The sequence below is a fragment of the Eucyclogobius newberryi genome, unplaced genomic scaffold (genome assembly GCF_026437365.1).
Source record: "Eucyclogobius newberryi isolate DKJ021-1_F unplaced genomic scaffold, fEucNew1.0.hap1 SCAF_2, whole genome shotgun sequence".
NCBI lineage: Eukaryota > Metazoa > Chordata > Actinopteri > Gobiiformes > Gobiidae > Eucyclogobius > Eucyclogobius newberryi.
In genome coordinates, this window is record NW_027315834.1 from 50,257,668 (window position 1) to 50,271,400 (window position 13,733).

Below are 13,733 nucleotides of genomic sequence, written 5' to 3' on the forward strand. Positions count from 1 at the left end.
TACACGTTAGACACATAAAAGAAGACTACATGTTAGACACAAGAAGAAGAAGAAGACTACACGTTAGACACATAAAAGACTACATTTTAGACACAAGAAGAAGAAGAAGAAGAAGACGACTACATGTTAGACAAAAGAAGAAGAAGAAGACTACACGTTAGACACAAGAAGAAGAAGAAGAAGAAGAAGAAGAAGACTACACGTTAGACACATGAAGAAGAAGACTACACGTTAGACACATAAAAGAAGACTACATGTTAGACACAAGAGGAAGAAGAAGACTACACGTTAGACACAAGAAGAAGAAGAAGAAGACTACACGTTAGACACAAGAAGAAGAAGACTACACGTTAGACACATGAAGACTACATGTTAGACACAAGAAGAAGAAGACTACACGTTAGACACAAGAAGAAGAAGAAGACTACACGTTAGACACAAGAAGAAGAAGAAAAAGAATAAGGACTACACGTTAGAAAGAAGAAGAAGAAGACTACATGTTAGACACAAGAAGAAGACTACATGTTAGACACAAGAAGAAGAAGACTACACGTTAGACCAAGAAGAAGAAGACTACACGTTAGACACAAGAAGAAGACTACACTTTAGACACAAGAAAAAGAAGAAGACTACATGTTAGACACAAGAAGAAGAAGAAGACTACATGTTAGACACAAGAAGAAGAAGACTACATGTTAGACACAAGAAGAAGAAGACTACATGTTAGACACATGAAGAAGAAGAAGAAGACTACACGTTAGACACAAGAAGAAGAAGACTACATGTTAGACACAAGAAGAAGAATACTACATGTTAGACACAAGAAGAAGAAGAAGACTACACGCTAGACACATGAAGAAGACTACATGTTAGACACAAGAAGAAGAAGACTACACGTTAGACAAAAGAAGAAGAAGAAGACTACACGCTAGACACATGAAGAAGAAGACTACACGTTAGACACAAGAAGAAGAAGAAGAAGAAGACTACACGTTAGACACATGAAGAAGAAGAAGACTACACGCTAGACACATGAAGAAGAAGACTACACGTTAGACACAAGAAGAAGAAGAAGAAGAAGACTACACGTTAGACACATGAAGAAGAAGACTACACGTTAGACACAAGAAGAAGAAGAAGAAGAAGACTACACGTTAGACACATGAAGAAGAAGACTACACGTTAGACACATAAAAGACTACATGTTAGACACAAGAAGAAGAAGAAGACTACACGTTAGACACATAAAAGACTACATTTTAGACACAAGAAGAAGAAGAAGAAGAAGACAACTACATGTTAGACACAAGAAGAAGAAGAAGAAGAAGAAGACTACACGTTAGACACAAGAAGAAGAAGAAGAAGAAGACTACACGTTAGACACATAAAAGAAGACTACATGTTAGACACAAGAAGAAGAAGAAGACTACACGTTAGACACAAGAAGAAGACTACACGTTAGACACAAGAAGAAGAAGAAGACTACACGTTAGACACAAGAAGAAGAAGAAGACTACACGTTAGACACATAAAAGAAGACTACACGTTAGACAAAAGAAGACGAAGAAGACTACACGTTAGACACATAAAAGAAGACTACATGTTAGACACAAGAAGAAGAAGACTACACGTTAGACACAAGAAGAAGAAGACTACATGTTAGACACATGAAGAAGAAGAAGAAGACTACACGTTAGACACAAGAAGAAGAAGACTACATGTTAGACACATGAAGAAGAAGAAGACTACATGTTAGACACAAGAAGAAGAATACTACATGTTAGACACAAGAAGAAGAAGAAGAAGAAGACTACACGTTAGACACATGAAGAAGAAGAAGACTACACGCTAGACACATGAAGACTACATGTTAGACACAAGAAGAAGAAGACTACACGTTAGACACATGAAGAAGACTACATGTTAGACACAAGAAGAAGAAGAAGAAGAAGACTACACGTTAGACACATAAAAGAAGACTACATGTTAGACACAAGAAGAAGAAGAAGACTACACGTTAGACACATAAAAGAAGACTACACGTTAGACAAAAGAAGAAGAAGAAGACTACACGTTAGACACAAGAAGAAGAAGAAGACTACACGCTAGACACATGAAGACTACATGTTAGACACAAGAAGAAGAAGACTACACGTTAGACACATGAAGAAGAAGACTACACGTTAGACACATGAAGAAGAAGAAGACTACACGTTAGACACATAAAAGAAGACTACATGTTAGACACAAGAAGAAGAAGAAGACTACACGTTAGACACATAAAAGACTACATTTTAGACACAAGAAGAAGAAGAAGAAGAAGAAGACGACTACATGTTAGACAAAAGAAGAAGAAGAAGACTACACGTTAGACACAAGAAGAAGAAGAAGAAGAAGAAGAAGACTACACGTTAGACACATGAAGAAGAAGACTACACGTTAGACACATAAAAGAAGACTACATGTTAGACACAAGAGGAAGAAGAAGACTACACGTTAGACACAAGAAGAAGAAGAAGAAGACTACACGTTAGACACAAGAAGAAGAAGACTACACGTTAGACACATGAAGACTACATGTTAGACACAAGAAGAAGAAGACTACACGTTAGACACAAGAAGAAGAAGAAGAAGACTACACGTTAGACACAAGAAGAAGAAGAAAAAGAATAAGGACTACACGTTAGAAAGAAGAAGAAGAAGAAGACTACATGTTAGACACAAGAAGAAGACTACATGTTAGACACAAGAAGAAGAAGACTACATGTTAGACACAAGAAGAAGACTACATGTTAGACACAAGAAGAAGAAGACTACACGTTAGACCAAGAAGAAGAAGACTACACGTTAGACACAAGAAGAAGACTACACTTTAGACACAAGAAAAAGAAGAAGACTACATGTTAGACACAAGAAGAAGAAGAAGACTACATGTTAGACACAAGAAGAAGAAGACTACATGTTAGACACAAGAAGAAGAAGACTACATGTTAGACACATGAAGAAGAAGAAGAAGACTACACGTTAGACACAAGAAGAAGAAGACTACATGTTAGACACAAGAAGAAGAATACTACATGTTAGACACAAGAAGAAGAAGAAGACTACACGCTAGACACATGAAGAAGACTACATGTTAGACACAAGAAGAAGAAGACTACACGTTAGACAAAAGAAGAAGAAGAAGACTACACGCTAGACACATGAAGAAGAAGACTACACGTTAGACACAAGAAGAAGAAGAAGAAGAAGACTACACGTTAGACACATGAAGAAGAAGACTACACGTTAGACACAAGAAGAAGAAGAAGAAGAAGACTACACGTTAGACACATGAAGAAGAAGACTACACGTTAGACACATAAAAGACTACATGTTAGACACAAGAAGAAGAAGAAGACTACACGTTAGACACATAAAAGACTACATTTTAGACACAAGAAGAAGAAGAAGAAGACAACTACATGTTAGACACAAGAAGAAGAAGAAGACTACACGTTAGACACAAGAAGAAGAAGAAGAAGAAGAAGAAGAAGACTACACGTTAGACACATGAAGAAGAAGAAGACTACATGTTAGACACAAGAAGAAGAAGACTACACGTTAGACAAAAGAAGAAGAAGAAGACTACACGTTAGACACAAGAAGAAGAAGAAGACTACACGCTAGACACATGAAGACTACATGTTAGACACAAGAAGAAGAAGACTACACGTTAGACACATGAAGAAGAAGACTACACGTTAGACACATAAAAGAAGACTACACGTTAGACACAAGAAGAAGAAGAAGAAGACTACACGTTAGACACATGAAGAAGAAGACTACACGTTAGACACATAAAAGAAGACTACATGTTAGACACAAGAAGAAGAAGAAGACTACACGTTAGACACATAAAAGAAGACTACATGTTAGACACAAGAAGAAGAAGAAGACTACACGTTAGACACAAGAAGAAGACTACATGTTAGACACATAAAAGACTACATTTTAGACACAAGAAGAAGAAGAAGACTACATGTTAGACACATAAAAGACTACACGTTAGACACAAGAAGAAGAAGAAGACTACACGTTAGACACAAGAAGAAGACTACATGTTAGACACAAGAAGAAGAAGACTACACGTTAGACACAAGAAGAAGAAGAAAAAGAAGAAGAAGAAGACTACACGTTAGACACAAGAAGAAGAAGAAGAAGAAGACTACACGTTAGACACATAAAAGAAGACTACATGTTAGACACAAGAAGAAGAAGAAGACTACACGTTAGACACATAAAAGACTACATTTTAGACACAAGAAGAAGACTACACGTTAGACACAAGAAGAAGAAGAAGACTACACGTTAGACACAAGAAGAAGACTACATGTTAGACACAAGAAGAAGAAGAAGACTACACGTTAGACACAAGAAGAAGACTACACGTTAGACACAAGAAGAAGACTACACGTTAGACACAAGAAGAAGAAGAAAAAGAATAAGGACTACACGTTAGAAAGAAGAAGAAGAAGAAGACTACACGTTAGACACAAGAAGAAGAAGAAGACTACACGTTAGACACAAGAAGAAGAAGACTACACGTTAGACACATAAAAGACTACATTTTAGACACAAGAAGAAGAAGAAGAAGAAGACGACTACATGTTAGACAAAAGAAGAAGAAGAAGACTACACGTTAGACACAAGAAGAAGAAGAAGAAGACTACACGTTAGACACATAAAAGAAGACTACATGTTAGACACAAGAGGAAGAAGAAGACTACACGTTAGACACAAGAAGAAGAAGAAGAAGACTACACGTTAGACACAAGAAGAAGAAGACTACACGTTAGACACATGAAGACTACATGTTAGACACAAGAAGAAGAAGACTACACGTTAGACACAAGAAGAAGAAGAAGAAGACTACACGTTAGACACAAGAAGAAGAAGAAAAAGAATAAGGACTACACGTTAGAAAGAAGAAGAAGAAGAAGACTACATGTTAGACACAAGAAGAAGACTACATGTTAGACACAAGAAGAAGAAGACTACATGTTAGACACAAGAAGAAGACTACATGTTAGACACAAGAAGAAGAAGACTACATGTTAGACACAAGAAGAAGAATACTACATGTTAGACACAAGAAGAAGAAGAAGACTACACGCTAGACACATGAAGAAGACTACATGTTAGACACAAGAAGAAGAAGACTACACGTTAGACACAAGAAGAAGAAGAAGAAGAAGACTACACGTTAGACCAAGAAGAAGAAGACTACACGTTAGACACAAGAAGAAGAAGAAGACTACATGTTAGACACAAGAAGAAGAAGAAGACTACATGTTAGACACAAGAAGAAGAAGACTACATGTTAGACACATGAAGAAGAAGAAGAAGACTACACGTTAGACACAAGAAGAAGAAGACTACATGTTAGACACAAGAAGAAGAATACTACATGTTAGACACAAGAAGAAGAAGAAGACTACACGCTAGACACATGAAGAAGACTACATGTTAGACACAAGAAGAAGAAGACTACACGTTAGACAAAAGAAGAAGAAGAAGACTACACGCTAGACACATGAAGAAGAAGACTACACGTTAGACACAAGAAGAAGAAGAAGAAGAAGACTACACGTTAGACACAAGAAGAAGAAGAAGACTACACGCTAGACACATGAAGAAGAAGACTACACGTTAGACACAAGAAGAAGAAGAAGAAGAAGACTACACGTTAGACACATGAAGAAGAAGACTACACGTTAGACACAAGAAGAAGAAGAAGAAGAAGACTACACGTTAGACACATGAAGAAGAAGACTACACGTTAGACACATAAAAGACTACATGTTAGACACAAGAAGAAGAAGAAGACTACACGTTAGACACATAAAAGACTACATTTTAGACACAAGAAGAAGAAGAAGAAGAAGACAACTACATGTTAGACACAAGAAGAAGAAGAAGACTACACGTTAGACACAAGAAGAAGAAGAAGAAGAAGAAGAAGAAGAAGAAGAAGAAGAAGAAGACTACACGTTAGACACATGAAGAAGAAGAAGACTACACGCTAGACACATGAAGAAGACTACATGTTAGACACAAGAAGAAGAAGACTACACGTTAGACAAAAGAAGAAGAAGAAGACTACACGTTAGACACAAGAAGAAGAAGAAGACTACACGCTAGACACATGAAGACTACATGTTAGACACAAGAAGAAGAAGACTACACGTTAGACACATGAAGAAGAAGACTACACGTTAGACACATAAAAGAAGACTACACGTTAGACACAAGAAGAAGAAGAAGAAGACTACACGTTAGACACATGAAGAAGAAGACTACACGTTAGACACATAAAAGAAGACTACATGTTAGACACAAGAAGAAGAAGAAGACTACACGTTAGACACATAAAAGACTACATTTTAGACACAAGAAGAAGACTACACGTTAGACACAAGAAGAAGAAGAAGACTACACGTTAGACACAAGAAGAAGAAGACTACACGTTAGACACAAGAAGAAGACTACATGTTAGACACAAGAAGAAGAAGACTACACGTTAGACACAAGAAGAAGAAGAAAAAGAATAAGGACTACACGTTAGAAAGAAGAAGAAGAAGAAGACTACACGTTAGACACAAGAAGAAGAAGAAGACTACACGTTAGACACAAGAAGAAGAAGACTACACGTTAGACACAAGAAGACGAAGAAGACTACATGTTAGACACAAGAAGAAGAAGACTACATGTTAGACACATGAAGAAGAAGAAGAAGACTACATGTTAGACACATGAAGAAGAAGAAGACTACACGTTAGACACATGAAGAAGACTACACGTTAGACAAAAGAAGAAGAAGAAGACTACATGTTAGACACAAGAAGAAGAAGACTACACGTTAGACACATGAAGAAGAAGACTACACGTTAGACACAAGAAGAAGAAGAAGAAGACTACACGTTAGACACAAGAAGAAGAAGACTACACGTTAGACAAAAGAAGAAGAAGAAGATTACATGTTAGACACAAGAAGAAGAAGAAGACTACACGTTAGACACAAGAAGAAGAAGAAGACTACACGTTAGACACAAGAAGAAGAAGAAGAAGAAGAAGACTACACGTTAGACACAAGAAGAAGAAGAAGAAGACTACACGTTAGACACAAGAAGAAGAAGAAGAAGACTACATGTTAGACACAAGAAGAAGAAGAAGACTACGCGTTAGACACAAGAAGAAGAAGAAGAAGACTACACGTTAGACACAAGAAGAAGAAGAAGACTACACGTTAGACACAAGAAGAAGACTACATGTTAGACACAAGAAGAAGAAGAAGAAGACTACACGTTAGACACATGAAGACTACATGTTAGACACAAGAAGAAGAAGAAGAAGAAGACTACACGTTAGACCAAGAAGAAGAAGACTACACGTTAGACACAAGAAGAAGAAGAAGAAGAAGACTACACGTTAGACCAAGAAGAAGAAGACTACACGTTAGACACAAGAAGAAGAAGAAGACTACATGTTAGACACAAGAAGAAGAAGAAGACTACATGTTAGACACAAGAAGAAGAAGACTACATGTTAGACACAAGAAGAAGAAGACTACATGTTAGACACATGAAGAAGAAGAAGAAGACTACACGTTAGACACAAGAAGAAGAAGACTACATGTTAGACACAAGAAGAAGAATACTACATGTTAGACACAAGAAGAAGAAGAAGACTACACGCTAGACACATGAAGAAGACTACATGTTAGACACAAGAAGAAGAAGACTACACGTTAGACAAAAGAAGAAGAAGAAGACTACACGCTAGACACATGAAGAAGAAGACTACACGTTAGACACAAGAAGAAGAAGAAGAAGAAGACTACACGTTAGACACAAGAAGAAGAAGAAGACTACACGCTAGACACATGAAGAAGAAGACTACACGTTAGACACAAGAAGAAGAAGAAGAAGAAGACTACACGTTAGACACATGAAGAAGAAGACTACACGTTAGACACAAGAAGAAGAAGAAGAAGAAGACTACACGTTAGACACATGAAGAAGAAGACTACACGTTAGACACATAAAAGACTACATGTTAGACACAAGAAGAAGAAGAAGAAGAAGACAACTACATGTTAGACACAAGAAGAAGAAGAAGACTACACGTTAGACACAAGAAGAAGAAGAAGAAGAAGAAGAAGAAGAAGAAGAAGAAGAAGAAGACTACACGTTAGACACATGAAGAAGAAGAAGACTACACGCTAGACACATGAAGAAGACTACATGTTAGACACAAGAAGAAGAAGACTACACGTTAGACAAAAGAAGAAGAAGAAGACTACACGTTAGACACAAGAAGAAGAAGAAGACTACACGCTAGACACATGAAGACTACATGTTAGACACAAGAAGAAGAAGACTACACGTTAGACACATGAAGAAGAAGACTACACGTTAGACACATAAAAGAAGACTACACGTTAGACACAAGAAGAAGAAGAAGAAGACTACACGTTAGACACATGAAGAAGAAGACTACACGTTAGACACATAAAAGAAGACTACATGTTAGACACAAGAAGAAGAAGAAGACTACACGTTAGACACATAAAAGACTACATTTTAGACACAAGAAGAAGACTACACGTTAGACACAAGAAGAAGAAGAAGACTACACGTTAGACACAAGAAGAAGAAGACTACACGTTAGACACAAGAAGAAGACTACATGTTAGACACAAGAAGAAGAAGACTACACGTTAGACACAAGAAGAAGAAGAAAAAGAATAAGGACTACACGTTAGAAAGAAGAAGAAGAAGAAGACTACACGTTAGACACAAGAAGAAGAAGAAGACTACACGTTAGACACAAGAAGAAGAAGACTACACGTTAGACACAAGAAGACGAAGAAGACTACATGTTAGACACAAGAAGAAGAAGACTACATGTTAGACACATGAAGAAGAAGAAGAAGACTACATGTTAGACACATGAAGAAGAAGAAGACTACACGTTAGACACATGAAGAAGACTACACGTTAGACAAAAGAAGAAGAAGAAGACTACATGTTAGACACAAGAAGAAGAAGACTACACGTTAGACACATGAAGAAGAAGACTACACGTTAGACACAAGAAGAAGAAGAAGAAGACTACACGTTAGACACAAGAAGAAGAAGACTACACGTTAGACAAAAGAAGAAGAAGAAGATTACATGTTAGACACAAGAAGAAGAAGAAGACTACACGTTAGACACAAGAAGAAGAAGAAGACTACACGTTAGACACAAGAAGAAGAAGAAGAAGAAGAAGACTACACGTTAGACACAAGAAGAAGAAGAAGAAGACTACACGTTAGACACAAGAAGAAGAAGAAGAAGACTACATGTTAGACACAAGAAGAAGAAGAAGACTACGCGTTAGACACAAGAAGAAGAAGAAGAAGACTACACGTTAGACACAAGAAGAAGAAGAAGACTACACGTTAGACACAAGAAGAAGACTACATGTTAGACACAAGAAGAAGAAGAAGAAGACTACACGTTAGACACATGAAGACTACATGTTAGACACAAGAAGAAGACTACACGTTAGACACAAGAAGAAGAAGAAGAAGACTACACGTTAGACACATGAAGAAGAAGAAGAAGACTACACGTTAGACACATGAAGAAGAAGAAGAAGACTACACGTTAGACACAAGAAGAAGAAGAAGACTACACGTTAGACACAAGAAGAAGACTACACGTTAGACACATGAAGAAGAAGACTACATGTTAGACACAAGAAGAAGAAGAAGACTACACGTTAGACACAAGAAGAAGACTACACGTTAGACACAAGAAGAAGACTACACGTTAGACACAAGAAGAAGAAGACTACACGTTAGACACAAGAAGAAGACTACACGTTAGACACATGAAGAAGAAGACTACACGTTAGACACAAGAAGAAGAAGAAGACTACACGTTAGACACAAGAAGAAGAAGAAGACTACACGTTAGACACATAAAAGAAGACTACACGTTAGACAAAAGAAGACGAAGAAGACTACATGTTAGACACAAGAAGAAGAAGACTACACGTTAGACACAAGAAGAAGAAGAAGTCTACACATTAGACACATGAAAAAGAAGACTACATGTTAGACACATGAAGAAGAAGACTACATGTTTGACACAAGAAGAAGAAGAAGACTACATGTTAGACACAAGAAGAAGAAGACTACATGTTAGACACATGAAGAAGAAGAAGACTACATGTTAGACACAAGAAGAAGAATACTACATGTTAGACACAAGAAGAAGAAGAAGAAGAAGACTACACGTTAGACACATGAAGAAGAAGAAGACTACACGCTAGACACATGAAGACTACATGTTAGACACAAGAAGAAGAAGACTACACGTTAGACACATGAAGAAGACTACATGTTAGACACATGAAGAAGAAGACTACACGTTAGACACAAGAAGAAGAAGAAGACTACACGCTAGACACATGAAGACTACATGTTAGACACAAGAAGAAGAAGACTACACGTTAGACAAAAGAAGAAGAAGAAGACTACACGTTACACAAGAAGAAGAAGAAGAAGAAGAAGAAGAAGAAGACTACACGTTAGACACAAGAAGAAGAAGAAGAAGAAGACTACACGTTAGACACATGAAGAAGAAGAAGACTACACGTTAGACACATAAAAGAAGACTACATGTTAGACACATAAAAGACTACATTTTAGACACAAGAAGAAGAAGAAGAAGAAGACGACTACATGTTAGACAAAAGAAGAAGAAGAAGACTACACGTTAGACACATAAAAGAAGAAGAAGAAGAAGACTACACGTTAGACACATGAAGAAGAAGAAGAAGACTACACGTTAGACACAAGAAGAAGAAGACTACACGTTAGACACATGAAGACTACATGTTAGACACAAGAAGACTACATGTTAGACACAAGAAGAAGACTACATGTTAGACACAAGAAGAAGAAGACTACATGTTAGACACAAGAAGAAGAAGAAGAAGACTACACGTTAGACACAAGAAGAAGAAGAAAAAGAATAAGGACTACACGTTAGAAAGAAGAAGAAGAAGAAGACTACATGTTAGACACAAGAAGAAGAAGACTACACGTTAGACACAAGAAGAAGAAGACTACATGTTAGACACAAGAAGAAGACTACACGTTAGACACAAGAAGAAGAAGACTACACGTTAGACACAAGAAGAAGAAGACTACACGTTAGACACAAGAAGACGAAGAAGACTACATGTTAGACACAAGAAGAAGACTACATGTTAGACACATGAAGAAGAAGAAGACTACATGTTCGACACAAGAAGAAGAAGAAGACTACATGTTAGACACAAGAAGAAGAAGACTACATGTTAGACACATGAAGAAGAAGAAGAAGACTACACGTTAGACACATAAAAGACTACATTTTAGACACAAGAAGAAGAAGAAGAAGAAGAAGACTACATGTTAGACACATGAAGAAGAAGAAGACTACATGTTAGACACAAGAAGAAGAAGAAGAAGAAGACTACACGTTAGACACATGAAGACTACATTTTAGACACATGAAGAAGAAGACTACACGTTAGACACATGAAGAAGAAGAAGAAGACTACACGTTAGACACAAGAAGAAGAAGAAAAAGAAGAAGGACTACACGTTAGGAAGAAGAAGAAGAAGAAGACTACATGTTAGATACAAGAAAAAGACTACACGTTATACAAAAGAAGAAGACTACACTTTAGACACAAGTAGAAGAAGAAGACTACATGTTAAGACACATGAAGAAGAAGACTACACGTTAGACACATGAAGAAGAAGAAGACTACATGTTAGACACAAGAAGAAGAAGACTACATGTTAGACACAAGAAGAAGAAGACTACATGTTAGACACAAGAAGAAGAAGACTACATGTTAGACACAAGAAGACTACATGTTAGACACAAGAAGACGACATGTTAGACACAAGAAGAAGAAGACTACATGTTAGACACAAGAAGACTACATGTTAGACACAAGAAGAAGACTACATGTTAGACACAAGAAGAAGAAGACTACACGTTAGACACAAGAAGAAGAAGACTACACGTTAGACACAAGAAGAAGAAGACTACACGTTAGACACAAGAAGACGACATGTTAGACACAAGAAGACGACTACATGTTAGACACAAGAAGAAGAAGACTACATGTTAGACACAAGAAGAAGAAGACTACACGTTAGACACAAGAAGACTACATGTTAGACACAAGAAGAAGAAGACTACACGTTAGACACAAGAAGACTACACGTTAGACACAAGAAGACTACACGTTAGACACAAGAAGAAGAAGACTACACGTTAGACACAAGAAGAAGAAGACTACACGTTAGACACAAGAAGACGACATGTTAGACACAAGAAGACTACATGTTAGACACAAGAAGAAGACTACATGTTAGACACAAGAAGAAGAAGACTACACGTTAGACACAAGAAGAAGAAGACTACACGTTAGACACAAGAAGAAGAAGACTACATGTTAGACACAAGAAGAAGAAGAAGACTACATGTTAGACACAAGAAGAAGAAGACTACATGTTAGACACAAGAAGAAGAAGACTACATGTTAGACACATGAAGAAGAAGAAGACTACATGTTAGACACAAGAAGAAGAAGAAGAAGACTACATGTTCGACACAAGAAGAAGAAGAAGACTACATGTTAGACACAAGAAGAAGACTACATGTTAGACACAAGAAGAAGAAGACTACATGTTAGACACATGAAGAAGAAGAAGAAGACTACATGTTAGACACATGAAGAAGAAGACTACATGTTCGACACAAGAAGAAGAAGAAGACTACACGTTAGACACAAGAAGAAGAAGACTACATGTTCGACACAAGAAGAAGAAGAAGACTACACGTTAGACACAAGAAGAAGAAGACTACACGTTAGACACAAGAAGAAGAAGACGACTACATGTTAGACACATGAAGAAGAAGACTACACTTAGACTGTTTAGACTGGACTGAACCAGTCTAAACTTAGTCTTTTGACTACAAATGTTTGTCAAGATTTTAAAAGTCATTTAAAGTGAATAAACCAGTCTCGTCTTTTTCCTCGAGTCATAGTTTAGTTTAAGTCAAAAGTATGTGTTTTAGTCAGGATTATTTAGTTTGATACTTAGAATTTTTGAAACTGAAATTTAGAGCTTTGAACTCTCAGATTGCACAAGTTTCGGATCATCCTGATTCTACTCGACAAACTCCAGAGTCTGACCTGAGGGTCTTTGGACAGATCCAGGTCTTTGGACAGAGCCAGGTCTTTGGACAGAGCCAGGTCTTTGGACAGAGCCAGGTCTCTGGACAGAGCCAGGTCTTTGGACAGAGCCAGGTCTTTGGACAGAGCCAGGTCTTTGGACAGAGCCAGGTCTTTGGACAGAGCCAGGTCTTTGGACAGAGCCAGGTCTCTGGACAGAGCCAGGTCTTTGGACAGAGCCAGGTCTTTGGACAGATCCAGGTCTTTGGACAGATCCAGGTCTTTTGACAGTCTTGGCAGTGGAGTGGACTGAGGAGGAGACAGAGTGAGTGAGATGTTCAGAGGTGGTTTGAACCATGTTCTGCTGAAGGTCTCACGGTCAGAGTCTTGGCTCGAGGACTTCCTGGGCTCCTGAGGACGTCCTGAGCTGAGACACAAACAGAGACCATGTGGGACAG

General features: G+C 37.5%; 1 protein-coding gene across 1 annotated transcript in view; it reads right to left on the bottom strand.

Annotated features, from left to right (window-relative positions):
- caprin2 (caprin family member 2) overlaps positions 1 to 13,733 on the bottom strand; it is a 43,985-nt gene that overhangs the window by 11,277 nt on the left and 18,975 nt on the right. The window contains exons 12-13 of the mRNA XM_072453552.1: positions 13,653 to 13,702; positions 13,297 to 13,584 (exon numbers count right to left, since the gene is read on the bottom strand). Coding sequence (XP_072309653.1) covers positions 13,297 to 13,584; positions 13,653 to 13,702 — 338 coding nt within the window. The remainder of the gene's footprint in view (positions 1 to 13,296; positions 13,585 to 13,652; positions 13,703 to 13,733) is intronic.